The following is a 27580-nucleotide window of genomic DNA, read 5'->3' as shown; positions in this document are numbered from 1 at the left end:
GGTGAAGTTTGCCATGGAGCAAAGAAGACTTAACACATCTCATCTAGGATGCCTGCTGTAGCACACAGATTTTCACCTGGTGGAACTCCCAGCCTTGGCTTCCACCTGGCCCAAGCCTGGCTGTTGTGAACATTTGGGGAGTAAACGAGCAGATGGAAGATTCATATCTCTCTCTCTCTCTCTCTCTCTCTCTCTCTCTCTCTCTCTCTCTCTCTCTCCCCCTCCCCGAATCTTACTCTGTGCCTGTTTTCAAATATTTAAAACAAATAGATTTTTTTAAAAGAAAAATTGGACTATGTGAGGCACTGAATGTAACCAAAGCAACAGTAAGACCCAAGTATAGATCATCTCCTGGCTGGATTCCCTCAGGAATGGCCTCATGGTAGAAGTGCGCCCATTTCTAAGAAAACAGTGCACCTCAATTTATTCTGCACATGATGGCCTAAGCAATGAAAGAAAAATAAGGAAAAAATAGCCCATTATTCATAAATAAGTCAACCAAATTAGGAATGAACTGGTTATTGAGACCTGCAGGTATGAACTTTATGGTAACTATGATTAATGTTAACAATAGCAGTAAGTTGGACAGAATCATGTACATATGGGAAATTTAAGCATAGAGGTGAAAATCATAAGAAAGGGAAAAATGGAAATAGAAATAAAAAACATAATATCAGGTATGATAATTTCTCCTAACCAGTTTATCCGTATCCTTGACACAGCTGAAGAAGAATAGGTTAGCTTGAAAATGGGTCAGGAGGGGCAGGTGCTGTCGCATAGCAGGTAAAACCACCACCTGCAGCACCAGCAACCCATATGGGCACCGGTTCAAGTCCCTGCTGCTCCACTTCCAATCCAGCTCTCTGCTATGGCCTGGGAAAGCAGTAGAAGATGGCCCAAGTCCTTGGGCCCCTGCACCCATGTGGGAGACCCGGAAGAGGCTCCTGGCTCCTGGCTTTGGATCAGCACAACTCCAACCACTGTGGCCATCGGGGAGCTGGGGATTGAACCAGCTGATGGCGCTCGCTCTCTCTCCCTCTCTCTCTCTCTCTCTCTGCTTCTGCCTCTCTGTAACTCAGCCTTTCAAATAAATTGTTTTTAAAACAAAAAACAAAATAGGTCAGGAGAAATTATTCAAGCTGGAAACAAAGACCAGCGGAAAGGAACAGAAGGTCCGAGAGATGCAAGACTATAAAAGATGGTCCCGCGTGTGTGATCAGAGTTGTGGAGGGAAAGGTGGGAAACAGGACGAAATAGAGATTCAGGAGACGGCCGAGTCAGCCGGGGAGCACCGTCCGGCAATTGGAGGTCCCTCCTATTTGAATATTGAGGGTGCACAACCAATACCACTTTCCCCACCATTTGAAGGATATGCCACCCTTTCTCGGGGAACCTTGTAAGACTTATTGAAAGCAAACTTTAATATTTAATAACAAAGTGCTTTTGCTTGGTAATCTATGACATGCTTTTCCCTTTTGTTTTCTAGAAATGCATTTCGTCAATAAACAGCCACAGTCAGTCGAAGTCTTGGCCGGCCCAGACCCTCCCAGTGGGGATTAAGCTCCGAGAGGAGTTTCAGAGGGGACAGTTCGTGGTCAACCCAGAGCGTGCACGGGTCCTCAAGCTCACTGAGACTCCAGACTCTTCGGAGAGAAGGAGCAGGCAGTTCCTTCCGAGAGGCTCAGACACCACCTGACCACTGGATGCTCACTGATGCTTCCAGACAGGGAGACGGTTCCCACTGTCTCTGTGACTTCTCTTCCCCACAGCACTCACAAGTTAGATCCTGTTATTAGCATGGAGGAATGACTGCAAATGGAAAGCATACCATCCTCATAATAAATTCAAGTGTGTGATAAATAATATTAGACGCCATAGAAAAGAATAGGCAGGGAAATGAGAATTATTGCTTTCTATTAAATACTTACAGAACTATAGAATTAAGAAAAATTCATGGGGGCCAGCACTGTGGTGTAGAAGATTAAGCCTCCTCCAGATTGCCGCCATCCCATATGAACAGTAATTCCAGTCCTGGTTGCTCCACTTTCTATCCAGCCCCCTGCTAATGCTCCTGGGAAAGCAGTAGAAGGTGGCCCAATTCCTTGGGCCCAGAGGAGGCTCCTGGCTCCTGGCTTTGACCTGCCCCAGCCCTGGCCATTTGGGGAGTGAACCAGCAGATGGAAGATTCTCTCTCTCTCTCTCTCTCTCTCTCTCTCTCTCTATTTCTTTCTGCCTTTCAAATAAATTTTAAAAAATTTTAAAAAAGAATCATGAAAAATATCTGAGATACAAGCAAGACATTTAAAATACCAAAGATGAGAAAATAAGTGAGAATTCTTCAAGAATTTAAATTCTGTGCATAACAATGTTAAAAAATAACTGATAAGGGGGTCATAAATCTTACTTTTTACAAGTAAGGACATTAGAAGTAATGGTGAAAATGAAGATATATGAAGATGGTTGAGAGATGTCACTGGGTTAACTTAAAAGTTAATTCTAGGGGCCGGTGCTGTGGCGCAGCAGGTTAACGCCCTGGCCTGAAGCGCCAGCATCCCATATGGATGCTGGTTCAAGACCCAGCTGCTCCACTGCCAATCCAGTGCTCTGCTGTGGCCTGGGAAAGCAGTAGAAGATGGCCCAAGTCCTTGGACCCCTGCACCCACATGGGAGACCCGGAAGAAGCTCCTGGCTCCTGGCTTCAGATCGGCGCAGCTGCCGTTGCGGCCAATTGGGGAGTGAACCATTGGATGGAAGCGCTCTCTCTCTCTCTCTCTCTCTCTCTCTGCCTCTCCTCTCTGTGTGTAACTCTTTCAAATAAATAAAATATTTTTTTAAAAAGTTAAGTCTAAGAGCAGGTGTTCGGCCCAGCAGTTAAGATGCCATTTGAAACACCCGCAACCCCTGTCAGAGTCCTGGGTTCCAACCCCTCCACTTCCAATTCCAGCTTCCTGCTGATGTAAACCCTGAGAGGCTCAAGAACTTGGTTCTGTGCCACCCACGTGGGAGGGCTGGATGGAGTTCCTGGCTCCTGGCTTCAGCCTGGCCCAGCCCCCAGCTGCTGTAACAGGCATTTGGTGAATGAACCAGAAGATGGAAAATACCTCTCTCTCTCTCTCTCTCTCTCTCTCTCTCTCTCCTTTTTCTTCAAACAAAACTCATTTTTTAAAGACTAATTCTATGTAAAGACTAGGTTCACCAATATATTGCAAAAAGCAGAATAAAGTGTTTTCTGTACCTTTCAAACGCGCTCCAGTGACCCGTGAGAGGGGAAAAGGGCCTGCCAGCAAATAATGAAACAAGAAATGGGGGAGGGCAATCCAGGAGCATTTCTAGGGTGTGGAATTAGAAAAATACTTTAGCGAATTATCAATTCACCCGCAGCCTCCTGATTTAAAAATATTCACACACAACAATGGAAAGCCGATCCTGAACGCTCCAGCGAAAGATGGCCTGAGAGTTTTCAGATCCATAAATAATGGGCTGATTAAAAATAGGTCACCCAAATCAATCTAATTGCCTTCTATTTTTAATGTTAATTCTTTTCATTGATTTTTAAAATGGACAGCCCATTAAAACACATTAATCATGACCCTAAAAGTGAATTTTTCATGCAAAAAAAAAAATCCAAGATGAAGAATAAAAGGCAATTTCCCACCACATGAAACTAGGGGCGGGAACAGCAGCAAGCAGAGCCCAACTTTTCCCAGGAAAAAACCATTTCTGGGTAAGAGCTGGGAGGTGAGCTCTCATGATGGCGCAACTTGAGTCAGCTGTGGACGGCTGTCGCAGGGTGTGTGGAACCGTGTGTCTTATGTCGATGAAAGGTCTCTAATTTTGCAGAGCCCAAGTACCCTCACCACTGCATAATAAATGCTCACTCTAGCAAGTGAAGCAAAAGAACGGTAATATTGAAAACAACTCAGCACACCATCATCCAGAGATGACCCTGGGGTGTGGTGTACACACCTTGTTTGAAAACATGGAACGCGTACTTTCCAAAAGCAGGTATGTGACCCTTACGTGGGGGATGCCCTCTGTGTTAAAAGCCCAAGCTGTACACATTCTAGGTGCCAATCAGTGGAGCTCCCCAAGTCGTTAGGGGGGCACAGAGGGGCTCCGTCACCGCTGAGCCAATTCCCCTGCTGGTGCCAGACTAGCGATGGCTTCCTACAGATCCTCCAGCTAAGTCCTTCCAACGTCCTCCATCAGGTAGGATGCAGTTCAAGACAGACTCTCCAAGTCGCAGTATTAATAAACAGGCCTCAAAGGCCCTTTCAGGCCAAACTGACCTCTGGAGACCCTGTACACACTGATGCTGTCCTGAAGGGGAGGAGTCCCCATGTGTAAGGCAACTCCACTTCACACCCTCGCTAATGCGTGCGTTCTCCATCGTTACTGATTTAATAGGCTTGAAATAACAATCCGTAGCTTTCCATTTCATTTTTCAGGCAGGAAAGTTTTATGTGTGTTATAGGTCCTTTGAATCCCATTTTTTAAAAAAATATTTATTTATTTGCTTGAAAGGGCTACAGGAGAGAGGGAGAGACAGATAGAAAGAGCTGTTCCATCTGCTGGATCACTGCTCAGATGGCCACAATGGCTGGGGCTGGGCCAGGCTGAAGCTAGGACCCAGAACATTCATCTGGGTCTCCCATGCAGGGACAAGGGCCCAAACACTTGGGCCACCTTGTGCTGCTTTTCCCAGGCCATTAGCAGGGAACTGGATCGGAAGTGGACGCTGGCGACCATGAGGTGGCTTTACTTGCTATATCACAGTCTGGCCCCTGTATCCCATCTTTGATGCCAATTTGGGACCTTTGCTTATTCCTCCTCTGGAGTTCACTCCTCTTTATACATTCTCATTATAACCCTTTTTAACATTCAATAAAATTACTTTTCCTATTTTGTTGTTCCATCCGTTAAATTTATCTCAAGAATTTTTGTCATAAACAAATGTTTGAATTCTATGTATCAAATTGTTAAAAATCTGTTTTCTTTATACTTTTTGGTTTGGGCACCATTTTTTTTAAAGATTTATTTATTTGTTTGAAAGTCAGCGTTACAGAGAGAGAGAAGGAGAGGCAGAAAGACAGAGAGAGGTCTTCCATCCACTGGTTCACTCCCCAGTTGGCCGCAGTGGTCAGAGCTGGGCCGATCCAAAGCCAGGAGCCACGAGCTTCTTCCACGTCTCCCACATGGGTGCAGTGGCCCAAGCACTTGGGCCATCTTCTACTGCTTTCCCAGGCCACAGCAGGGAGCTGGATTGGAAGTGGAGTAGCTAGGACTCGAACCAGCGCCCATATGGGATGCCAGCACTGCAGGCAGTGGCCTTACCCACTACACTACAGTGTCGGCCCCTGGGCATCATTTTTGGAAAGGCTTATCTAACCCCTGTATGATATTGAAATATTCATGAATATTATAATGAACCTTTATGTTTTAAAGTCTTAAATAATATAGACACAACTTTTTTTTAACTAAGTAAAATAGCCCAATGTGAAAACAAAAGGGAGCATATTAATTCTTTATGAGATAATATGCATTTCTGAGTGCACATTAGTAAGTTCAGCTACTATAAAAACATAAATGAAACAAAATTAACAGCCATTCTGTATAAAATACAGAAAAATGAATACCTGAGATACTAATGACCAATAGAATAAAAACATGAAGTTCCAATGAGCACTAGAATCTAAAGTTATTGTTGAGTAATAGTAGACCTCATTAAGTGAATATAAGAGAAAGAAAAGGGGAATTAAGGGAAGAGAGAGAGGAGGATAAGGCAAATGACATCATGCAGAAGTGGGGAGTGTCAGGCAGTGTGACGTTCACAGGTGTGATGGCCTTGTTTTCAGAAGCATGTCAAAGACTTCTCTTTAAAAAATATTCAGTTATTTATTTGAAAGGCAGTTACAGAGAGAGAGAGAGAGAAGGAGTGATCTTCCACCTGCTGGTTCAGTCCTCAACTGGCCACAACAGCGGGGGGCCTGGAATCTGCAGCTCCCACATGGGTGGCAGAGGCTCAAGCACTTGGACCATCTTCTGCTGGACCAGAATCGGAGCAGCTGGAATTCCACTGGTGCCCATATGGGCTGCTGGCGACAGGTGACAGCTTAACCCACTGGCCACAACGCGGGCCCCTAGGAAACTTTACCAAAGGTTGAGCCACTAATAAGTCAAGGACCTTAGAGTCATGTGCCTTAACAGGTGACAGGAACGGAGAAGGCGTAAGAAAAGAACCAGGAATCCAAGAGGATACAGAGCAGTTTACTGGGAGTTTGCTTGGACGTTGTACGGCTTGGAGTCAGTAACCCACCAGTAGGTTGCTCTAGTATTTAATTCTCATGATCAAAGTTTCCTGTTGTTCCACAACTATCCTAATGGTTGGCAATACCTTGTATATAAATTTGAGATGATGTAAAATATTTTAAAGACAACTTTTATTAATGAAATTTAGTGAAGTCTGTGCATCTCAGATGTTTCTATGAACACTTGTTAATGCTATTTGGGCCCAAGTCTTAAGTCTGCTGTCACATGTGTGGAATTGGCTTAGTTGATTTGCAGTAACTGGATTACTGCTCTGAAATGCTTTCCACCCAAACATGGACATTTAGCTGAACACACTATACTAATCTAAGTAACCAACACAGTGGTTATGAAGAGCCAAAAGTGTCTGTTCCTTGACTGGTTTTATCTAGAAATGTGAGTTAGCACTTGGTTTAATTTACCCAAACTGATCAGATCTTACATGATTATTCAGCTGTTTACACACAATCACTTTGTAATTAATATAATCTAAGTAGCATAATGTACTTCCCAATCAGTATCCTTAACCCTATCCTCATCTATCTGTTACAAAGATGTAAACAGTGAGGTATATTTTAGAATAATATAAGTTTTTAAAAATAATCTCATAGTAATTCCCTTCACCTTAATGAGATTGATTCATTCTTTTAAATATTAAGAAGGACCTCATTTAACTTTCAAATATAACTAAGCCTCAATCTTTCAATGTTTACTTTGTCGTTGATTAAATCGTTCTTTGCATTAGAATCAGATATTGAACCAAGTCGCTTTAATCCATGTCGTTCAGAGAGACAACTTTCTGTTTTACATATAGGACCAGACATGCAAACTCTTCTTCATGGTCTTTGCCAAGGAATATCTTGGTGGAAGGACATCACCAGTTGCATTCATTGTTGACAAACTCCCCCAGCCAGAAAGCACCCATGAAATACTCACCAAAAACAATACTCTGCACCATACAACAGCTTTCAGCACATTTGAAAGTACTGAATGTACCCCTCGTAGTTTGAAAACATACCATGCTTTTTTTAAGATGTGCGTATATATACGTTTTGGAATCTCTGCTTATATAAAACGATCATTTGCATTTTACAGTCCAATGATGAGTTTTTAAAAACTGTTGTTATGTTTTCGAGAAAACTAAAAAAAAAAAAAAAAAAAAAAGGAAGGAAGGAAGGAGAGGGGTTGAGGGAGGGAGGGGAAGTATGGTTATCCTAGAACTGTACCTATGAGATACTTGAAATCTGTTCTCTATTAACAAAAACTGAAAAAGAAAAAATTGTTGATGAACACAGATGTTCTCTATCACCATTCCTCAACTAGCAATGGGTGCTAGAAACCGCTTCACCAAAGATCTCCCTGCTAAGTCCTTCCAGCGCCCTCAGTTGCTCTGGATAGATCTCAAGAAGCAAACTCATTAAATCAGAGAATAAGCCCATTTGTGAGCCTGGACTGACACCTCGTGGGAGGCCCACGTGTGGCCGGCCGGCCATCTCACAGCCTCCTGGCATCAGCGCCAAAGCCGGAGCGGCACGAACCCGGCAGCCACTGGGCAGGGCCTGGCGTTTCCTATGGTAACTGGTCCCTGCAGGTTCTCACTGTCACCAAGGGGCCGCTGAGCCCACGCTGTGCTTCCCCACACACAGGTGGGTGGTGCCATTTGCAGCCCTTTACAACCTGAGTGACTTACATAGCAACCCTATGCAGCATACATTCCCACCTACTGTGTTTGAAGCAAGATTCAGGCAACACTGTACGGGAGCAGCTATGGGAAAACTGATGAGAATTATTTCCTAGGCACGTGGCTGGGAATAGCACGTCCAGGGCTGCGAATTCCAGCCTGGCCAGCAGAGGGTGCTATGTAGCCACGGCCCAGAGAAATCCGAGCGCCGAGCCCCGCCCTCATCTCTGCAGCCTACAGGACCCAGGACTGGGAGGAGCCGATTTACCATCCCTGCCTGTTACACGGGTGGGACCAGGTGGGAACGGGTTTGCTGACCAGGTCTGGGTTCCCGAGGTCTCAGGGTTAAGCTGCCAAGGGTTAGTGGAGCTGCAAGGAACTGCATCGTATAAGAAACCTGCAGGGTTCCTCTTTCCTTGGCTGGGCCACCACATTGGAGCACAGGACGGGGCACAGTCAGAGAGGGCTCAGGCTGTGACTGGTTCAGAAGGCGACCCGCCCTTCCCATGGTACCCAATCCCGGCGTACCTTAAAGGGACGCTGTCACAACATCCGAGCCAATGAAGGAGGATGTCCTCAAGTGCCTTGCAGGTGACACCAACCTTGACTTCCACAAGTGACTGGGCACGTACAATAGAAGTGAAGACATTCACGTTGTAAACCTGACCTGGGAGAAGCCTCTGCTGGCGGCTCACGCCATTGTCGCCATTGAAAACCCCGCTGCTCAGTGCCACGTCCCCCAGGAATGCTGGCTGGAGGGCAGGGGTGCAGTTTGCCACTGTCACTCAAGTTATGCCTATTGCTGGCCGTGTCACACCTACATCCCTCGGTCACCAGGCCCAGGCAGCCTCCTGGGAGCCAGGTGTTCCGGTGGTTAGCATCCCAGTCTCTCTCATAAGAGGCATTGTATGTGAGATTGCCAACCATTGCTCTATGTAACACAGACCCTCCTTTGTGCTACGTGGCCATTGCCACCCTGTGCAATAGCAAGGGAGCCCTCTCCGAGGGTCTGATGTGGTGGGTGCTGGCCTGGGAGGTCCTGCACACGTGCGGTACCATCATCTCCTGGGAGCATCCATGGGAGGTCACGCCTCATCTCTGCTTCTACAGAGATCCTGAACAGCTCGAACAGGAAGAGCAGCCGCTGCTGGTAAAGCTGTGACCAGGGAGGAACTTCAGGTGAACGGACTGCGCCAGCTCCCCTGTTTCCTGCCACTCAAGCTGATTTGCAGACTGGTTTGAAGGCGCAGTGCCTTGTGCCTCCCAGCAGTTCCCAGCTGAAGCCTGGAGCCCTCGGCCCGCCACGGAACGGGGCTGCCCATGTCAGAGCGACCACTGAGTGTCCCAAGCTGCTCTTCACAGACTCCACAGCCAAATGGAAATAAGCGTGACGGAAAATAAGCACATTTCTAAAAAGAGTGGGACTGGCCAAAAGAAGTTGTGATTTTGGCTTTCAATGAAAGCGTTGACCTTGAGACTGAGAAATCTTTCTCCTGAAGTTACCCATGAGCCCCTGGGGACACAGGCAGATCCTAGGATGGTCACTAATTGACACTGAAGCCAGCCAGGGAGGTCGTGGAACTCGGGAGTGGTTTCCAGGGATGGAGACCGATTCTTAGGAGAGGCCAGTTTTCTTGCCAGAAAGTCATCGAAGAGAAAGTGTCCAAAACGTAGAAGGAATAGAGCACTTTATCCAAGGTCTCGGGTCTTGCTTGAGAGTCACTGGCGCGTGGAAGTGCAGAGCCAGGATCGGCACCCCACATTCCCAGAATCCCCACGGGAGGAGGAGACTCAGCCTTGGCAGAGGTCAGCACTTACAATGGATCCAGTTGTGCATCGCGTTGGCTTTTGCTCGCCATCTACAAAATAAAACTAAAACTCCCACTGAGCAGCACAGAACATTGGGTTGCAAGGTGGGAACAAGGAAACAAAAACAGAAAAAAAAATCTGAGAAGCTAACGTCACTTTTCTAAGGGTAAAACCAGAAGAACCCTTCTAGTGTCATACTCACTCAGGCGGACTGGGATCCCTGATTGTTACCAAAAACCGGTCTGTTGGCTCTGTCTGCTTCGTTAAGTCTGATTGACATTTAGCCTGAGTGACTCCATTTTGATTTGGTCGGTTGGAGCCTATGGTAGGAGCTCAGTCTAAAACAATGGCCTCCCATAATTTTTATTTAACAACCTGTCTGTGAAAACTTGGAAAGTGACCAATTGAATGGTAGATCCAGGGCCACTTGGAGCAAGGTCCTCGTTACAGTTGGCTTCTCAGAGGGGCGGGCTCAGCAGCAGAGACAGCGGGCAGCACGCCCGGAAGAGCGTGCCCTGCAGGCCAACAGCTGAGCGAGGAGTGGAGAGAGGCCGGGCGGGCCCGGGGTTGTCCTGGGGACTGGAACGGCACATCTTCTATTTTCCTGCCTGAATCAGTCATCGGATTTGGGCTTCCCGAGGGCAGCACAAGCCTGGGTGGAGTGGCTCTTTCTGCCACTGAACATTCCGGAACACTGACTAGGGAAGGGCCCTGCCAACAGCCCTCGGAGACCCCTAGGGCCATCTCTGTTCATGAGCCCTGAGGCCCCCTCTCCACCCTCGCCCCAGATTCCTGCAGGAGGCAATGTGGGATCCGTAGGAGATTGGTATAGGGGCCTACTGCGTTCAGTAGCGCTTTTGTTTGTTTTCTATAAAGATTTATCTGAAAGGCAAAGTGTGAGAGAGGCAGAGGCAGAGAGAGAGGTCTTCCATCCGCTGGTTCACTCTCCAAATGGCCACAAGGCCGGAGCTGACCGATCCGAAGCCAGGAGCCAGGAGCTTCCTCCGGGTCTCCCACGCGGGTGCAGAGGCCCGAGGACCTGGGCCATCCTCCACTGCTCTCCCAGGCCACAGCGGAGAGCCGGACCGGAAGTGGAGCAGCCGGGACTCGAACCCGCGTCCACAGGGAACGCCGGCGCTGCAGAGCGGCTTCATCCCCTCGGCCACAGCCGGCCTCGCCTTTAATTCTTTTTTTAGATAATTATTTGTTTGAAAGCTGAACCCCTCTGCGTCCACACCGGCCCCGCCGCTTTTTCACCGAGCACCGCGGCGGTCACGGGGGCGCGGACGTTCTGGAACGGCGACCCGACGCGCGGTCCGGTAACCGCCACAGCGGGACGGAGACGCGGGCCCGCAGGCCGGACACCGGCGGACTGGGCCGGCCAGCCCCGCACCGTCGGGCCGCCGGGGTCAGCTTCCCCTTAGACACGCGAGCGAGCACGTTCCGGCCGCGTTTGGGGCGTGGGCCTGGGCCCTGACCCCCTCCGGACAGCGGCCCCAGCCCGCGGCACCGGGACGCCCCGGCCGCACCGCCTCAGGCGCCCAGCGGCGGACGCCACCGGGACTCCGCGAGTTCTCGCGAGACGGGGAGGGGGCGGAGCCTCACGCCCCGCGGCTGTGGCCGGGGCGCTCGCCCTCGTTCCCGCCCGACGCGCGCCCCCGGGCGGGGCCAGAAGCGAGGCCTCGGATTGGCCGAGAGGAAGCGGCGTGGCTCATTTTTGAAAGGCCCAATCAGAGCCCGGCCTCCTCGCTCCAGCCAATGGAGACTCTAGGGGCGAGCAGGCGGGGCGGGGTTTCCTATTTGAGCGGCGCGCGGGGACCTGGGGCCTGGCTCGGAGCCGGAGTCGTGGCTGGGCCGGGTGCGCGACATGGGGCGCCAGGAGCTGGGCGAGGACGCGCTGCTGCGGAAGCTTGGGGACAGCCGCCGCCGCTTCCAGAGGCGCATGCAGCGGCTGATAGAGAAGGTGCGGCTGGGCGAGTGGCCGGCGTTCGGGAGGGCGGGGGGCTGCAGGCGGGGCTGGGGGCTCGGCTCCCGTAGTGGGGGGCAGGCGGGGGAGGGGCGAGGCTGGGGTGCGCAGCGCCGAGAGGCAGGCCTGGGGGTGCAGCTGCGGGGCGAGGGCTGGTGGGGCCGGGGCGCCGGGAAGGGAGAGCGCAGGCGGGGCTGGGGGCTCGGCCCCCGGAATGGGGGCAGGCGGGGGAGGGGCAAGGCCGGGGTGCGCAGCGCCGAGAGACAGGCCTGGGGGTGCAGCTGCGGGGCGAGGGCTGGTGGGGCCCGGGTGCCGGGAAGGGTGAGTACAGGCGGGGCTGGGGGCTCGGCCCCCGGAGTGGGGGGCAGGCGGGGGAGGGGCGAGGCTGGGGTGCGCAGCGCCGAGAGGCAGGCCTGGGGGTGCAGCTGCGGGGCGAGGGCTGGGGGGGCCCGGGTGCCGGGAAGGGTGAGTACAGGCGGGGCTGGGGGCTCGGCCCCCGGAGTGGGGGGCAGGCGGGGGAGGGGCGAGGCTGGGGTGCGCAGCGCCGAGAGGCAGGCCTGGGGGTGCAGCTGCGGGGCGAGGGCTGGGGGGGCCGGGGTGCCGGGAAGGGAGAGCGCAGGCGGGGCTGGGGGCTCGGCCCACGGAATGGGGGGCAGGTGGGGGAGGGGCGAGGCCGGGGTGCGCAGCGCCGAGAGACAGGCCTGGGGGTGCAGCTGCGGGGCGAGGGCTGGTGGGGCCCGGCTGCCGGGAAGGGTGAGCACAGGCGGGGCTGGGGGCACTGCACCTGCTCCGCGTGGGCCAGGGTCCCCGGCGGCCCCGGGGCCTGACGGGAGGCCCCTTCCTCTCCACAGTACAGCCAGCCCTTCGAGGACGACCCGCTGGTGGAGATGGCGACGCTGACCTACGAGACGCCCCAGGGTAGGGCCCCCACCCCTTCTCTGAGCCTTCTAGGTCTGGGGTCGCAGGAAAGTCAGCCCCGTTCCCCGGGGAGCATCACTCGGGCTCAGGAATTACTTAATCCCATCAGGATTAGGTAAAATAGTTTCTGGGGACCCCAGGCAGGCCCGGTGTGTGGGGGCCACAGGGTGTCCCTGGGCAGCTCTCGGAGCAGCTGAGAAGTCTCCCCTGTTGCCCTGAGGGCCTAGCGCTGCTTCAGTCTCGGGGGGTCACCTGCCGAGCTGCTGGGGACACCTGGCCTGGGGTGGGGCCGGAGGTGGGGCCCGGAGCACCTGCCGGGTGCTCCTCAGTGGGTTCCTGTTTCTTCTCTCTCTCTCTTTTTTAAAGTTTTATTTATTTATTTGAAAGACAGTTACAGAGAGAAGGAGAGAGATCTTTCACCCACTGGTTTGCTCCCCAAACGGTCGCAACAGCCAGGACTGAGCCAGATCGAAGCCAGGAGCTTCCTCCAGGTCTCCCACGGGGGTGCAGGGGCCCAGGCACTTGGTCCATCCTCTGCTGCTTTCCCAGGAGCATCAGCAGGGAGCAGGATCGGAAGTGGAGCAGCCGGGACTTGAACCGGCGCTGCAGGCTGGGGCTTTAACCCACTGAGCCGCAGGGCGGGCCCCTGGGTCTGTGTTCCTGACGGGCTAGAGTTGATGTCATGGCACAGCCCCTGTTCAGTTGCTTGTTCTGCAGCGATGCTCGCTGAACGGCAGAGCCCGTGCAGGTACCTGGTGGCGGAAGCTCCCCGTGGCGGGAACTCCTGATTGCAGGGAGTCACGGGGCAGATGGAGCTGCCAGTGCCGCAGGATCGCTGGGTGGACAGCAGGGAAGTCGTAGCCGGTCACGCGTGCCCTGGAGAGGCAGGCACTGTTGCCGGAATGCTCGGTGTTTAACGTGGACGCCGCACAGAGAGGTTAAGCAACTTGCCCTGGGTGACTTCGCAAGCGTGGCAAAGCCTTGGTTTGACTCAGCCCAGGTGGCCGGGTCCAGGGCACGCCCTGGCCCCAGCACGCGGGCAGGTGGCCTGGGAGAGTTACAGGAACTTCCCCCGCCTGTGGATGAGCTGTGTGTGCGCACTGCAGGTACACTTGGAAAGGGCTTAGAACACGCGGTGCGTGTGTGCCCTTGTCGCTGACGGCTGTCCCGGCTCACTGAGTCGCCGGGCAGTGGCAGGCAGGACAGCGTCCTTGAACCGCAGATCTGTTACTGCCGGGCTTGGGCCACGTGTGGAACGAATCCAGCACCACCACCCCCCAAACCGCTCAGCTCCCCACGGCGGGAGGGTGACCTTGGGGCGTCAGCGTCACCCTCCCGCGGGTGTGACACCTGTGTCTGTGTTAAAGGGCCCCTCCCATGGCTCTGCTCCCTGTTTAGGTTTAGGTGATGTGGTTTGACAAGCTGCTCCCTCCCAGGTAGAAGGACCGTTAATGACAAGTTTCCCTAATGTGGATTTAAAACAAAACCCTTTAGCCCCAGAGAGATGGGCGGGAGGTCAGGGACGTGGCTTGGCTGCCTGTGCACGCGGGTGGTGTCAGCACGCGGGCTACTCACGTCGCCTGGTTTCTCTTTGAAGGACGGCGGATGTGGGGTGGACGATTAATGACGGAAGGAAGCGAGGCACAAGCCCAGGTATCTGATGTCCGATGATGGCCGTGCTGCGGGGTGGGGGGTGGCCCTGCCGGCAGGGAGCACGGGAGGTGCCGCGGCAGCCCCGCGGGTGGGTGCAGCCGAGCACCCACCCGGCTTCCCCAGCCTCACCACATTGCCTGTGGCTGTTCTTGTTTGTTTTGTTCTGTTTTTTAAGATTTATTTTATTCATTTGAAAGACAGAATTCGAGGTGGAGACAGAGAGAGGTCTTCAGCTGCTGGTTCACTCCCAAGTGGCCACAACAGCCGAGCTGTGCCAGACAGAAGCCAGGAGCCAGGACCTTCTTCTGGGTCTCCCATGTGGGTGCAGGGGCCAAGCACTTGGGCCATCTTCCACTGCTCTCCCAGGCCACAGCAGAGAGCTGGACTGGAAGAGGAGCAGCCAGGACTCAAAGGAAACATCTTGTCTGGGCTGAGCGTTTGGCTCAGCGGTGAAGCTCCTGTTTGACGCCTGGCTCAAGTCCTGGCTGCTCTGCTTCCGATCCGGCTTCCTGCTGATACGCAGCCCAGCAGGCAGCGGGTGATGGCTCTGTGCTCCGGAGCCCCACCAGCCCCGTGGGAGACTGGAGTTCTGGCTCATCCTGGTCCAGCCTCGGCTGTTGCGGGCATTTGGGGAGTGAACGAGCGGATGGAAAACCTCTCCCTTTGACTCTGCCTTTCAGATAAAATCAAAACAAATAAATGTCTTGAGGAGCTCTGGGGCTTTCTTTAAAGGGGACGCACAGGGAGCCCGGTGAAGCTCTGGTCCCCTCGGGGTTACCGGGGGATTGTTTATGATTGACAAGTGTGCCTCCAGCAGGTGAGGAGGAGCGACAGCCCCCTGCAGACCGCGTCCCAAGGTCATGAGGTCTCCCTGGACAGCACACGGGGCCAGGAAGCCGGTGAGTGTCGCCTCTGGTAGCAGCAGGGTCAGCAGGCTGCTCCGTGCCTGCCGCACAGTTTAAAGTCTGGGTTCTTCACTGTTGAGGGTTTTACTTTTTCCAGGATGCATCTTAGGAACTCAACATCCTAAAGTGCCCGGGCCTGCCCCCGGGCTCCTGGCGGGTAGGGAGCCCAGCCCACAGGTGCGTCCGTGGTGCTTGGCACGTAAGTGGCGCTCACAGAGCCGTGAACAAATAAAGCAATCGAGATTTCGTAGGAGTCCGGGTTTGCCCTTGGTTCGGCAGCAAAGCTGCCTCTGCCTCCCTCCCCAGCACCCCGCCCCTCGCCGGCGCCCTGCCCTCAGGGGTCTCTGCCTGGGCCCTGCCCCACCCGCCCTGGGGTCCTTGCAGCACCCCTCTGTTCTGTCTTCCTCCTCTCTTCTGGATGTGTTCAAACACGCCCGGGTGTTAGAGGAGGCGCCCCCCCCCCCAGCCCCGTCTGTCCCCTCCTCACCACCGCCCTCTGTCCGGGTCCCTTCGCAGCCCTCGCTGTGTGATTTCCGCCCCGGCCCCTCTGGCTTCTGTGAGGCCAGTGAAGCTGAGCTCCGCGTGAGGTTCCCAGACCCGCGTGCCGTTCTGGCTGTGTCTCCCCTCCCCCTCGGTGGCATTTGAAACATCTGGGAGTCCTGGCCCTGGCCTGCGAGCTCTGCGCCCTGCAGGTCCCCGCCTCTCGCAGGGTCGCGGCTCCCACCCACCCGTGCTGACTTTTGCCTCCGGCCCAGGCCGCTCGTTGGGGCTGTTTGAGTCCTTCCTGTCCAGACCCTAGGCTCGCCCACCCTCAGGTTCTTCCTGCGGTGCACGTCCACCGCCACTGTCCTCAGTACGCTGGGTCCCAAGTCCTGAGTCAGGGCATCGCCATCCTGAGCCTTTGATGCCACCTGGTCGAGCCGGCTGCTGTCCCTGCCTCGGCTCCCGTGCCCCAGGGACCCCTGTGGGAATCCAGACACTTTCTTCCCTGTGCTCTCTTGGCAAAGGCCAGGGTCCAGAGTCTGGTGCCTTTCCAGCCCCCCACTCCTCACTGCCCCCAGCCAGAAGAGACCCCGCTTTGATGAAGGCTTCGCACACCGGGTCTTCCCTTTGACCGGCAGGCAGCTTGTACCGGACCCTAAGACACCTGCCGCCTGCTGCCTGCAGCCCCTGCCCCCCTGCCCAGCCCCCGCCCCTGCCCAGCCCCCGTGCCCCGCGCCCCGCCTGCACCACAGCATAGACCGGTGCTCTGAGAGTAGAGGGAAGACCCTGAAGGAGCTGGGTGTTCATGGGTGATCGATCTCTCGTTACTGGATTAAGCCACATTGGAGCTCTGTAAATCCGTAGGTGTGTGGATTTTTCAGACTGCTCACTCGGGAGCCACGGTGTCCACAACTAGCTGTGACTGTCGAAGTTCTCTGAAAACGAAGTGAAACCCAAATCCAGCTCCTCGGCCTTCCTGGCCACGCGTGGCCCCGTCCTCATCCTGGGGCCGCTCCCGAGGCAGTGAGGTTTTCACATCCTCCAGGCGACACAGGCACCGTCCTGGAGCGGAGCACGCAGGCTCCCCGCAGCTCTGACGTCGACTTCCTTCCTTCCAGGCTCCCAAGGCAGCGACGTGGATGCGTCTCCGGAGCGGGAGGCTGCGGCTGCCCGGGCTGTGGTGGTGAGAGCTGTGTGCTGGGGACGGCAGGCGGCCTGAGGCCTCTCCTCGTTCTCTGGCTCCCCCTTGAGGCCCCCTGAGGCAGCACGTGCCTCCCTCTCCGGCTGGCCTGTGGCAGCCTGGTTTCCGTGGCTCTAAGTGATGTGGGGTGACCCACCCCGCAGGTGGGGCTGCACCCCTGCCTGGACTGAGCTCCCAGGCTTGAATGCAGGGTCCGAGTTCTTGCCCAGAGCTTGTCACCCACCAGGAGGTGTTCTAGCCAGCGCTTCCAGATTGGCCCTCGTGAGGTCATGTGACCGGGGAGCTGGCACCACGTCAACAGTAGTGTTTGTACGGTGGTCTCCCTTGTGCCCCAGGGGTCACAGAGGCCACCTGCCATCTCGCCTTCCTGTGGGTCGGGATTGGGGGTGGGGTGCACACAGGCGTCTCCCAGCCCTGGTCACCTGCCGTCAGACACCATGAGAGCTGGCGTCTGGTTTTACCATGGGATTGCTTTGTGTGCAGGCTTGTGGCCCAGGCACCCACGTGGCACTTTTAGGAGAAGAGGCAGTGACTCAGCAGGGGGTGGGGGGTGTCAGTGGGCACTTTGTGAATATCTTGCAGGGCTGGGGGACAGGCGGAGTGTCCCCAGCCAAAGGAATGGGATGCTGGCCCTGCCCCAGCAACGTGGCTGGTACCTCCTGATCCCACACCCCTGCCTCCGCCCAAGCAGGTGCAGGAACGGAGCAGGGCTGTGGAGCCAGCCGCCCTGGCCTCCTGTGCTGGTCGCGGTCTCCTTACAGGCCAGAGGGCTCACTCTGGTGCTGGGCCCTGAACTCTCGGGAGGTTGTTTCGGATGTTTTCCTGTTCCAGTAACGCTGTCATAAACCTCTCCAGACTTTTATTTATTAAACTGTACTTGGGTGACCGACCTCGGGTCAGGTCGCTGGGCCAGAGGAGCACAGAGGGGCTGGACCTGCGGGCACGGTGGGAGGAGAGGTTACTCAGGACAGCCCGGTGGAGGGAGCTGCGTTCTGAGCCTGCCAGGCAGTCCAGAGCTCTCCAGGTCAGCCTTCTCAACACCGCCTCTCTCCTGTCAGCCCGCAGCGCCCCAGGGCCCTTTGGAAATTGAGTTGAGAAGGAAATATCTGACCCAAGTGGATATACTGCTGCAAGACGCGGAGTTTTTTGAGGTAATGTGTTGCCTGGAGCACTGTGTGCCCTGAGCTCGTAAGCGGAGGGTGCCCTGCGCGCGCTGTGCCCGTGTCACTGCTCAGAGCCAGGACGGCTCCCGTAAGCGGAGGGCGCCCTGCGCGCGCTGTGCCCGTGTCACTGCTCGGAGCCAGGACGGCTCCCGTAAGCGGAGGGCGCCCTGCGCGCGCTGTGCCCGTGTCACTGCTCGGAGCCAGGACGGCTCCCGTAAGCGGAGGGCGCCCTGCGCGCGCTGTGCCCGTGTCACTGCTCGGAGCCAGGACGGCTCCCGTAAGCGGAGGGCGCCCTGCGCGCGCTGTGCCCGTGTCACTGCTCGGAGCCAGGACGGCTCCCGTAAGCGGAGGGCGCCCTGCGCGCGCTGTGCCCGTGTCACTGCTCGGAGCCAGGACGGCTCCCGTAAGCGGAGGGCGCCCTGCGCGCGCTGTGCCCGTGTCACTGCTCAGAGCCAGGACGGCTCCCGTAAGCGGAGGGTGCCCTGCACGCGCTGTGCCCGTGTTACTACTGTTCCAGAGCCAGAACGCTCCGGGCTCTGAGACCTGCCCTGCCCTGGGGCAGCACCACCGTGGCAGCTGCTGGAGGTCAGAGCCCTGGGGGTGAGCCCTCCGCTGCCCACTGCAGAAATCTGGGGGCCATGCGTGGGGCTCCGGGCTCCGGGCTCCAGCTCGGAGCTCACAATCAGGGACCAGAGCCCCCCCTTCCCTGGTGTGACGGGCTCCGGCTCGTCCCAGCTGCTCTGGGTCTGTGTTCTGGTGAGAAAGGGAGGAGGCCCCTGGATGCCTGAGCGCCCGTTCCCCTGCAGCTGCTCTGGGAGCTCTACCCGCAGAACGGAGTCTGACAGTGGAGGGGACACAGGGGTCACCTCTTCAGCTTTCTGCCTTCTGTCAACGTCATTCACACCACAGAGGACGCCCCGGCTCCCAGCAGGCAGGCAGGGCTGCGGCACGGTGAAGAGCACCCCTCTCCCAGCAGAGGCTCCTGCTGTGCCTGTGGCCACGGCGGCACCACGGGTCCTGGAGGGGCCAGTCTCCACCATCCACAGCAAGTGGCGTCCTCTCAGTTGCTGTGTGACCTGGCCAGGGGACTGGAGTTAGGGGCAGCTCCCGGGGGTCATTGCCTGTCACCCAGCTGCCGTGAGGTGCTTGCTGTCACAGTGGACGGTGAAGAGGCCACCAGCCCTCCCGTGGGAGGGAGGGAGTCCCGGGAGCCATGTGGACTGCTAGATGTTGCCAGGAGTGTCACAGCCACGTGCTTGTCCACACCGCCCTGCTGCTGCGTGCTGTGTGTTGAAAGGGGAGCAGCTCCTTACCCCACCCTTGGGGGAGGCATTGCACTGGCTCCATGCGCCCAGGGCCTCGGCAGCTGACAGCTCTCGCGATTGTTGGCTTTGATTTCAGAGAGCAGCTCTCGGAGATGGGAAGGACACGTACAAGACCCTGGCCCAGCCGGCCACGCCTGCCCCTGGTGAGTGTGGCCCCATCCCCTTCACTCGGGCACAGGAGCAGTGCTGTGGGCGTGGCTGCCCTGCACGCCACAGGGACCCTGCTGTCACATCGGCTGCATCATGGCTCCCATCCGGTGCGCACGTGCACGTGGAAGCACATCCACGTGCACACTACCCCGAGAACAGGGCACCCCTAGGGGAGTGTAAGAAGCCGAGCATATGGTAGACACGAAACACTGACACTGACGCGGGACCTGCCCCGTCTGTCGTAGCCCTGTGTGTGTGTGGCTGTGTGTGTGTGGCTGTGTGTGTGGCTGTGTGTGTGTGGCTGTGTGTGTGTGTGGCTGTGTATGTTGTGTGTGTGTGTGGCTGTGTATGTTGTGTGTGTGTGGCTGTGTGTGTAGCTGTGTGTGTGGCTGTGTGTGTGTGGCTGTGTGTGTGTGTGTGCGGCTCGAGTTGTGGGTCCCTCACTGTTCAGCTATCGCCCCCAGCCCGCAGCAGCTCCCGGCGTTGGCTCTCTGGAGCGGTCCAGGCTGTCATTTTGCAGGGCGGCCCTGGGCGTGGAGGTGCCTGGTTGTTGCCTGGGGTTGTGCTCGCTGGGTGGTGCTGTGAGCCCTGCAGGTTCCGGCCAGCCTGTCCCATCGTTGGTGGCCTCTGGGTCCGGTGGCTTAGTTGAGGGGGCGCCTGCTCAAGAGCCCTGGCGCCGTCTGTGGTGGCCTTTTCCACCAGTGGTTTGGGCGTGCAGTGCGATGGTGGCCGAGGCTGGTGGCTCCGTGGTCAGCTTTGCTCTGCGTAGAAGGGCTGTCCCCTCACTGTGTCTCCTCTGCACGCTCAGGTTCGGGTGTTTACTGTCTCAGGATCAGTAAGGACTCGCGGGCCATTTTTAAATTCACGTCGTGTTTTGTTGATGGCATCCGGCCCGGTGCTCCGGCGGTCCTGTCGTGTTTTGTTGATGGCATCCGGTCCAGTGCTCCGGCGGTCCTGTCGTGTTTTGTTGATGGCATCCGGTCCAGTGCTCCAGCGCTCCGGCGGTCCTGTCGTGTTTTGTTGATGGCATCTGGCCCGGTGCTCCGGTGGTCCTGTCGTGTTTTGTTGACGGCATCCGGTCCAATGCTCCAGCAGTCCTGTCGTGTTTTGTTGACGGCATCCGGTCCGGTGCTCCGGCGGTCCTGTCGTGTTTTGTTGACGGCATCCGGTCCGGTGCTCCGGCGGTCCTGTCGTGTTTTGTTGACGGCATCCGGTCCAATGCTCCAGCAGTCCTGTCGTGTTTTGTTGACGGTATCCGGTCCAGTGCTCCGGCGGTCCTGTCGTGTTTTGTTGACGGCATCCGGTCCAGTGCTCCGGCAGTCCTGGATTGGGCCTGGGGAGCCCCTCAGGCTGGCCTCCATGTCCTTTAGCTGGGCCCATCAGTTCTTGTTTTTGTTTAAGGATTTATTTATTTGTTTGAAAGGCAGAGAGAGATGTCTTCCATCGTCTGGTTCACTCCCCGATGGCCGTAACAGCTGGGGCTAGGCCAGGCCAAAGCCAAGAGCTTCCAGGTCTCCCACACGGGTACAGGAGCCCAAGGATTGGGCTATCTTTTACTGCTTTCCCAGGCTATTAGCAGGGAGCTGGATCAGAAGTAGAGCAGCCGGGACTTGAACCGGTGCCCATATGAGATGCCGGCACTGCAGGTGGAGGCCTAGCCCGCTGTGCCACAGCGCCGGCCCCTCCCCGACTCGATGTCCATCCCTGTGGATCATCACCACAGTAAAGCGAGCGCACCTGGCCGGTTGTCCAGAGCTAAGGAGCTCTGCAGGGGCGGCACCTCTCGCCCTTCTTCTCCCCTTCTTAGTGAGCGTGACACTTTTTTTTGTCCAATACATAAAGCATTTCGCATCCTGCAAAAGTCACAGCTGCGTGAAGCCGTGCATTCGGGATGCTTAGCTCACCTCCCGTCCAGCCTGGCGGGAAATGTGTCGGCGCCTCCTGCTTTCCAGGGAGCTCTTGCAGGCAGCAGTGTTTCCAGCCAGTCCCGGGGTGGGAAGGCAAGAGTCTAGTTTTGATGCCTGGAAAGAAATCTCTCTCGGTACCTGGGGGCTTGTCATTGTCATTGTCATTGTCATGATTATCATTGTTGCTTTGAGAAGGGCACCGTCCGGCCTCGAGTTCCATGATGTCTGCACAGGGACGTGTGACTATGTGTGTTTCTCCCAGGGTGCCATGGTGGGGTCTCTGGAAGCAGTCCCGGGGGCCCAGCTAAGCCGGCCTCGTCGCCCCAGGAGCAGTGCCCCCTGCATCCTGGCTCCACGGACACGGGCACGGAACACCGAGACGACAGCCTCTGCTCCCTGGGGACGGCCGGGAGCGGCCGGTCCTGGGCGGCTGAGGAGGTGTGCTCCGTGACCATCAGCGAGCTGTACGCGGGGATGCTGCACTCCATGAGCCGGCTGCTAAGCGCAAAGCCGGCGTGCATCCTCTCCACCAGAGCGTCCGTGCTTCAAGGCTGGAGCTGCAGGCGGCGGCACAGGTGGAAGAGCAGGCTGAACAGGACGTACTGCGAGGCGGGCAGGCGTTCCCGGGGGAGCTCCTCGCACCCACCCCTGCCGAGGCCGGAGCCGGGCGCGGGACCACTGAGAGACTGCGAGAACCTACTCGATGTTTCTCGCCGTAAGGCGGGTTTTAAATTGGAAAGGGCTTGTCCTGAAGGCAACAAATCCCAGGTTCAGACGGCAGATCCGGGCTGGAAGGAGCTGCAGCTGACGCCACGGAGGAACTCGGCTCCGGCAGGCTCGGACGTCGGAGCGGTGCGCGCCCTGGGCCGGGAGCGCAGGCTCAGGATGCTACAGTGGCTGATTTCCCCTGTGAAGCTCGTCTCTGGACCAGCAACGCCACAGGGCCCCCGCGGGGAGCGCTACAGGGAGATCCGGGTCCGATTTGAGAGACTGCATCGGGAGTACGCCCTGAGCCCCGGCAGACAGCCCCGCCGCACGGGCCTCGTGGACTCCTGGGCCGTGGGCCTGTACAGCAGCGGTCCAGTGAGCCCAGGGGGTTCCTGGAGCTTCGAAACCCACAGGCCAGGTCTGTCAGTGAGAGCGAAGGGCAAGACGTTGAGGGCGGCCTTTGAGCGCCTGGGCAGATCCGTGGACTCAGGCCAAGGCCTGCCAGAGGGCGGTCCCTCTCCCTTGCCTGCAGGGCCCAGCCCCCTGCCGAGCCCAGGCCGCCCGCAGCAGGCGAGGAGCCTTGTCCCGGGAAGCAGCCCTGGCCTGGTTAGGAAGCCGGCGTCACCCGGCAGAGCTGTTCCAGGACCCAGGACAGAGCCTCTGGGCTGCGGGAGGAATCGTTACGATGAGATTAAAGAAGAGTTTGACAAGCTGCATCGGGAGTACTGCAACGCGTCACCGCGGCGGGTCGCAGCGTCTCCAGACACGGCAGGTGCGCAGGCCCGGCACCGGACAGACGATGTCCTAGGAAAACTGAACCTGGACTCCTGGTCCCAGAAGTTGTCGCCGTCAGCCCAGTGGCCCAGAAAAGGCGCACTGGGCCTGAGCGCAGCGGAGGACGGGGCGTCTGCTGGAGCCACCAGGGGGGACCACTGGTCCCCTGCGAAGCGCCGCAGGCTGCCGGACCCCCAGCTGCGCACACCCTGGGCCGCCTCCTGGGACTCCCCAGGCCCAGACCACCCAGCGGGGAAGAGAAGGTGAGTTTGTGTGGCTGCGGTGGTGACCTGCATGTGCCTTTGGACAAATTCCAGAACATTCTTGGGTGTTTGTTTTCCAAGCATTCTCTCCCCTCTTTTCTTTCCTCTAAACCAGCGTTTCCAGTAGGAGTGTGTGTACGCGTGCACACGTGTGTGTGTACAAGAGAGACGCATCAAACGTGTGTTCTGAGATGTCACGTGTGTATAACATCACGTGTGAGCTCGCCAGCAGCAGAGTAAACAGGCTGCATCCTCTGCTGTCGGCCAGAACCCCTCTGAGGGGGAGCCCAGGAGGGCGGCCCGGCCCTGGGCACGGCGCGGGCAGGCTCCTCATCTCTGCCAGTGCTCCGCCTGGAGCTGGGGCTCGCTGCTGGTCCCAGGCCGTTTGCCCCGCCCCCTCCTGTGCCCCTTGGGCTTTACAAGACCAACCCACCAGCCGAGTGCCCGGCGGCCAGCGTTGCAGGGGTTCTGGGAGGGGGAAGCCTCGGGCAGCACCCAGCCCCTTCTTCAGGGAATGGCCTTGAGCAGTGCCAAGGCAGGACTTCACCGAAGACAGTCCCACCCAGAGAGCCACGCTGGGCCCCCAGAACTGCCGAGCGCTGTCCCCGCTGTCTCTCCACTGTTCCCCTGCCCAGCCTCCCGTTCCTTTACTGTTATCCCGCCCTGGGGTCCCCGGGCCCTGTCCCACCTGACCCCAGTGCAGTCACCTGTGCCTTTTCACCTGCTCCGCCCAAAGGCCACATGGAGGGGACCTCAGCTTTTTTTTTTTTTTGGACAGGCATAGTGGATAGAGAGACAAAGAGAAAGGTCTTCCTCGCCGGCGCCGCGGCTCACTAGGCTAATCCTCCGCCTTGCGGCGCCGGCACACCGGGTTCTAGTCCCGGTCGGGGCACCGATCCTGTCCCGGTTGCCCCTCTTCCAGGCCAGCTCTCTGCTGTGGCTAGGGAGTGCAGTGGAGGATGGCCCAAGTCCTTGGGCCCTGCACCCCATGGGAGACCAGGAGAAGCACCTGGCTCCTGCCATCGGAACAGCGCGGTGCGCCGGCCGCAGCACGCTACCGCGGCGGCCATTGGAGGGTGAAGCAACGGCAAAAGGAAGACCTTTCTCTCTGTCCCTCTCTCTCACTATCCACTCTGCCTGTCAAAAAAAAAGAAAGGTCTTCCTTTGCCGTTGGTTCACCCTCCAATGGCTATTGCGGCTGGCACACCACGCTGATCCGAAGCTGGGAGCTAGGTGCTTCTCCTGGTCTCCCATGGAGTGCAGGGCCCAAGCACTTGGGCCATCCTCCACTGCACTCCCGGGCCATAGCAGAGAGCTGGCCTGGAAGAGGGGCAACCAGGACAGAATCCAGTGCCCCGATTGGGACTAGAACCTGGTGTGCCGGCACCGCAAGGCGGAAGATTAGCCTATTGAGCTGCGGTGCCGGCCGGGACCTCAGCCTTATACAGACAGGTCAGTGTCGTGAGCAGGCACCCCGGCGCCTGCAGGGGGCACCCAGATCCCCCTGAAACTTGACCGCCGGTCTCGGTGGCCAGCACCAGACGCCATCGTAAGGCACAACATCAGCATGTTAAACCACTGTGACCGGTCTGAGGGAGCCAGATCGTCCTCGTGCTGTCTGGGTCTCCCATGTGGCTTCCAGTGACCCGCGTACTTGTGCCATCACCTGCTGCCCACCAGGTGCAGTCGCAGGGAGCTGGAGTGGAGGTGGCACCTGGTCTCCAACGCAGGCCTCTGCGGTGGGATGCCGGCTTCTCACACGGGGTCTTAAGCACCAGGTTAACCACGGTGCCCACCGCGTGGAGAGAACCCTCCCATCGGATGAGGTCGGCAGAGCAGGCGGGTTCTCCCACTTGTAAGTGAGGAAGTGAGCATCACTCTTAGGACCTCTGTGTTGACACGGGCAGAGAGCCGAGGACTGTGAAGTGTAGTCTCACTCTTCGTCCCGAGTGGCCAGCGTTGGAGAGCCGGGGACGGGGCCACAGGCTGCACTGCCTGTTTGGGGATCGCTGTTGGGTTTTTTGTCTCATTCCTTGGGGCATCTTCTACAGTGAATACACAGATACTTCTCTGCACACCCTGGGATGACCGGAAGGCAGGGGGCTGTGTGGGGCCTGGCTGTGGGGGCCCCGTCAGATGGGCTGCAGTTGGATTCTGTCTTTTCTGTCCGCAGAGGCGAGAGCACGGCTTTCCAGACGGACGGGCAGAGTGACTGTCGCTAGAAGGCAGAGCCGGCGTCTCCGCCCGGGTGGTGTGAAGCGCTGTCCCCCTTGCTCTCTGGTTGTGACTTTTTCTTTGTCATCACAAAGACAGGAGAACCTGGTTGGTTTTTCTGCCCTTAGAGCAGATTTCGGCAACACCCACTCCGTCAGAGACGACGCTCGGTCCCCGGGATGAAGTCATGGAAATAAAGTCGCTTAATTAACAAACTCCAGACGTCTCTCGGAGACCTGTCTTTCTGTTTCCTTTGAACGGGGACGTTTCTGGCAACATGTGCCCCACCTCCCACATCACGAGGACGTCGTCTGGGTACGGAGCCCGCGCAGGCCCTGCCGTGGGGAGCGCCAAGGGGGCCGCAGCTGCGCCAGAGCTCCGCGTCCTCCCCGTGGGGGGATTTCGCAGCCCAGAGGCCCTTCATCCAGGAGCAGAGAGGCAGCGGAAAGAAGTGGGCCCCGCAGCCCCAGTGTCTCCGGGCCACTGTCCAGCGCACTGTCTCATTAGACCCTGCTTCCGGGAAGACAGCTACCTCCGCCGACACCGGACAGCTCAGCTCAGCCTCCTGAAACATCGCTGGAGCCCAGGCCAGTGGCTTAACCACTCCCAAGGTCACAGTCCTGCGAGTTTAAACAAGGTCATGATGCCAGCAAGGTCAGGTATGCTGGGAGCTAGAACCCCACCCTAGGAATGTAAGGGACGCACGGGTCAGTCTGCTGATGGCCGAGAACCCGGCCAACGCTTCGCACCTCTCGGCAGGGTTGGCTTTAGCAGGACGGCCTGGCTCAGTCGGGGCTGGCGGAGGGGCCCTGCCCGCCCTCTAGCCGTCCTCTGGGCCTGCTGCTTGCTGAGAGCCCGGCCCACGCATTCCCCGCGTCATCCTTCCCCGGGGTGCTGGGGTGGGGCCGAGTATCCCCGGCCGGGCTGCGTGCTCCGCTTCCCATCTCTGTCCGCATCTCACGGGGGGAGGGCCGGGGCCGGGGGCTGCCCCAGCGGGCGTCTCGCGTGTTCAGAGCTCCAGGGAGACACTGCTCCCCTGTCCTGGTTGTCTGCAGAAGGGGACAGGTGGCCCCGGTCCTCGGGCACACACCTGGAGGCGAATTGTGTGTCAGAGCAGGTGTGTCTTGGCTTCCCCACCTACTGCCTTTTCACTTCCCCGGGGCCTGGCCCAGGCTGCTCTGGCCTGCAGTGCCCAGGGGCTCCCAGGGCTGTGAGCGGTCACAGCACGGATGGCAGGGCGGCGCCCATGCTCTCAGGACGCCACTTCCCTGCTTGCCTCCCTGTCACTGACTTGGGCGAACCACAGCTCAGAGGCTGCAGGAGGCTCCTTGTGTCCGGGGTGCGCTTCACTCGATGGCGTTTTGTTGACGTGGCCACAGAGCTCAGTCAGCACCTGGCGGGGCTGGCTCTGCTGCTGCTCATGGAAGAGACGCTGCCTCCTGGGGATCAGCAGTGCCACCTCTGATGGCGCTCTGCGGGGTCAGGCCCTGAGACAGACTGCACAGAGCCCAGCCGTCTCCCCGTGTGCGGTCAGCACGGCACCGTTGCTGGCCGTGTCCCTGGGATCGGGCTTTTAGCAGCAGCCCTGATTAGCTCCAGGCAGGGACCAGCTCACGGGTCCCTGGGAGCTGTCGCCTATGGATGGCCCCGCTGGTACTGCCTGCAGCAGGTGTAGGGGGACAGCCTGGAAGTCCTGGGTGACTGCTCGGGGACAGCCAGACAGCTTGCTCTGTGGGGGACAAGTCTTCCTGCACGTGGGGCTCATGCCTCCTTTGTACACTCAGCCTCCCTGGGCTCCTGGTCCAGCAACCCAGATGTGCCCTGGTAACTGTAGGCCAAACCTCGTGTAAACATGGCTTCCCCCACGAAGCCCTCCTGGGTTGAGCCCAGGCCGACGGGGCCACCACAGCACCCCCACCCTGGCTGTGTGTCGTCTGCCCTTCCCTCTGGGAACAGGGTTCCCCCGGGGCGGAGGCTGGACGACTGCTTGGTGCCTGGCAGAGGGCGCACCCTCTGCATACAGATCTTGGGTCCCAGCAGGGGCTGTGACACACACCCTGGGTGCAGCCACCTCGTGGACGGGAGCTGCACTGCAAACGGCTAAGGAGATTTATTTGAAAAACAAGGAAAGCAAAGTTTATCTTAAAACAAACT

General features: G+C 57.4%; 2 protein-coding genes across 5 annotated transcripts in view; one reads left to right on the top strand and one right to left on the bottom strand.

The window, feature by feature from the left end:
• Positions 1–11159, bottom strand: part of TRPM8 (transient receptor potential cation channel subfamily M member 8) — a 138710-nt gene extending 127551 nt beyond the window's left edge. For 2 of the 3 annotated variants that reach the window (XM_062193735.1, XM_062193756.1), the window contains exon 1: positions 8516–11159. The gene's annotated coding sequence lies outside the window, so the exon portion shown is untranslated. The remainder of the gene's footprint in view (positions 1–8515) is intronic. The other variant, XM_062193745.1, reaches the window with a different exon arrangement.
• A 480-nt stretch (positions 11160–11639) lies between these two features.
• On the top strand, positions 11640–27540 carry HJURP (Holliday junction recognition protein). 2 transcript variants are annotated; one of them, XM_062193722.1, is made up of 9 exons: positions 11640–11759; positions 12614–12680; positions 14278–14333; positions 15151–15232; positions 16840–16904; positions 17981–18073; positions 19487–19553; positions 21730–23212; positions 25386–27540. In XM_062193722.1, exons 1-9 carry the CDS (start codon positions 11664–11666, stop codon positions 25432–25434), a joined length of 2058 nt encoding a protein of 685 aa, XP_062049706.1. In that variant the 5' UTR covers positions 11640–11663; the 3' UTR covers positions 25435–27540. The 2 variants fall into 2 exon arrangements, with proteins under 2 accessions (XP_062049706.1, XP_062049699.1); XM_062193715.1 differs by having other exon boundaries at positions 15148–15232.
• The last annotated feature ends 40 nt before the right edge of the window (positions 27541–27580 follow it).

Source organism: Lepus europaeus, chromosome 1 (genome assembly GCF_033115175.1).
Source record: "Lepus europaeus isolate LE1 chromosome 1, mLepTim1.pri, whole genome shotgun sequence".
NCBI classification, from domain to species: Eukaryota; Metazoa; Chordata; class Mammalia; order Lagomorpha; family Leporidae; genus Lepus; species Lepus europaeus.
The sequence above is the reverse complement of the archived record's forward strand: the minus strand, read 5'-3'. Positions and strand labels throughout refer to the sequence as shown.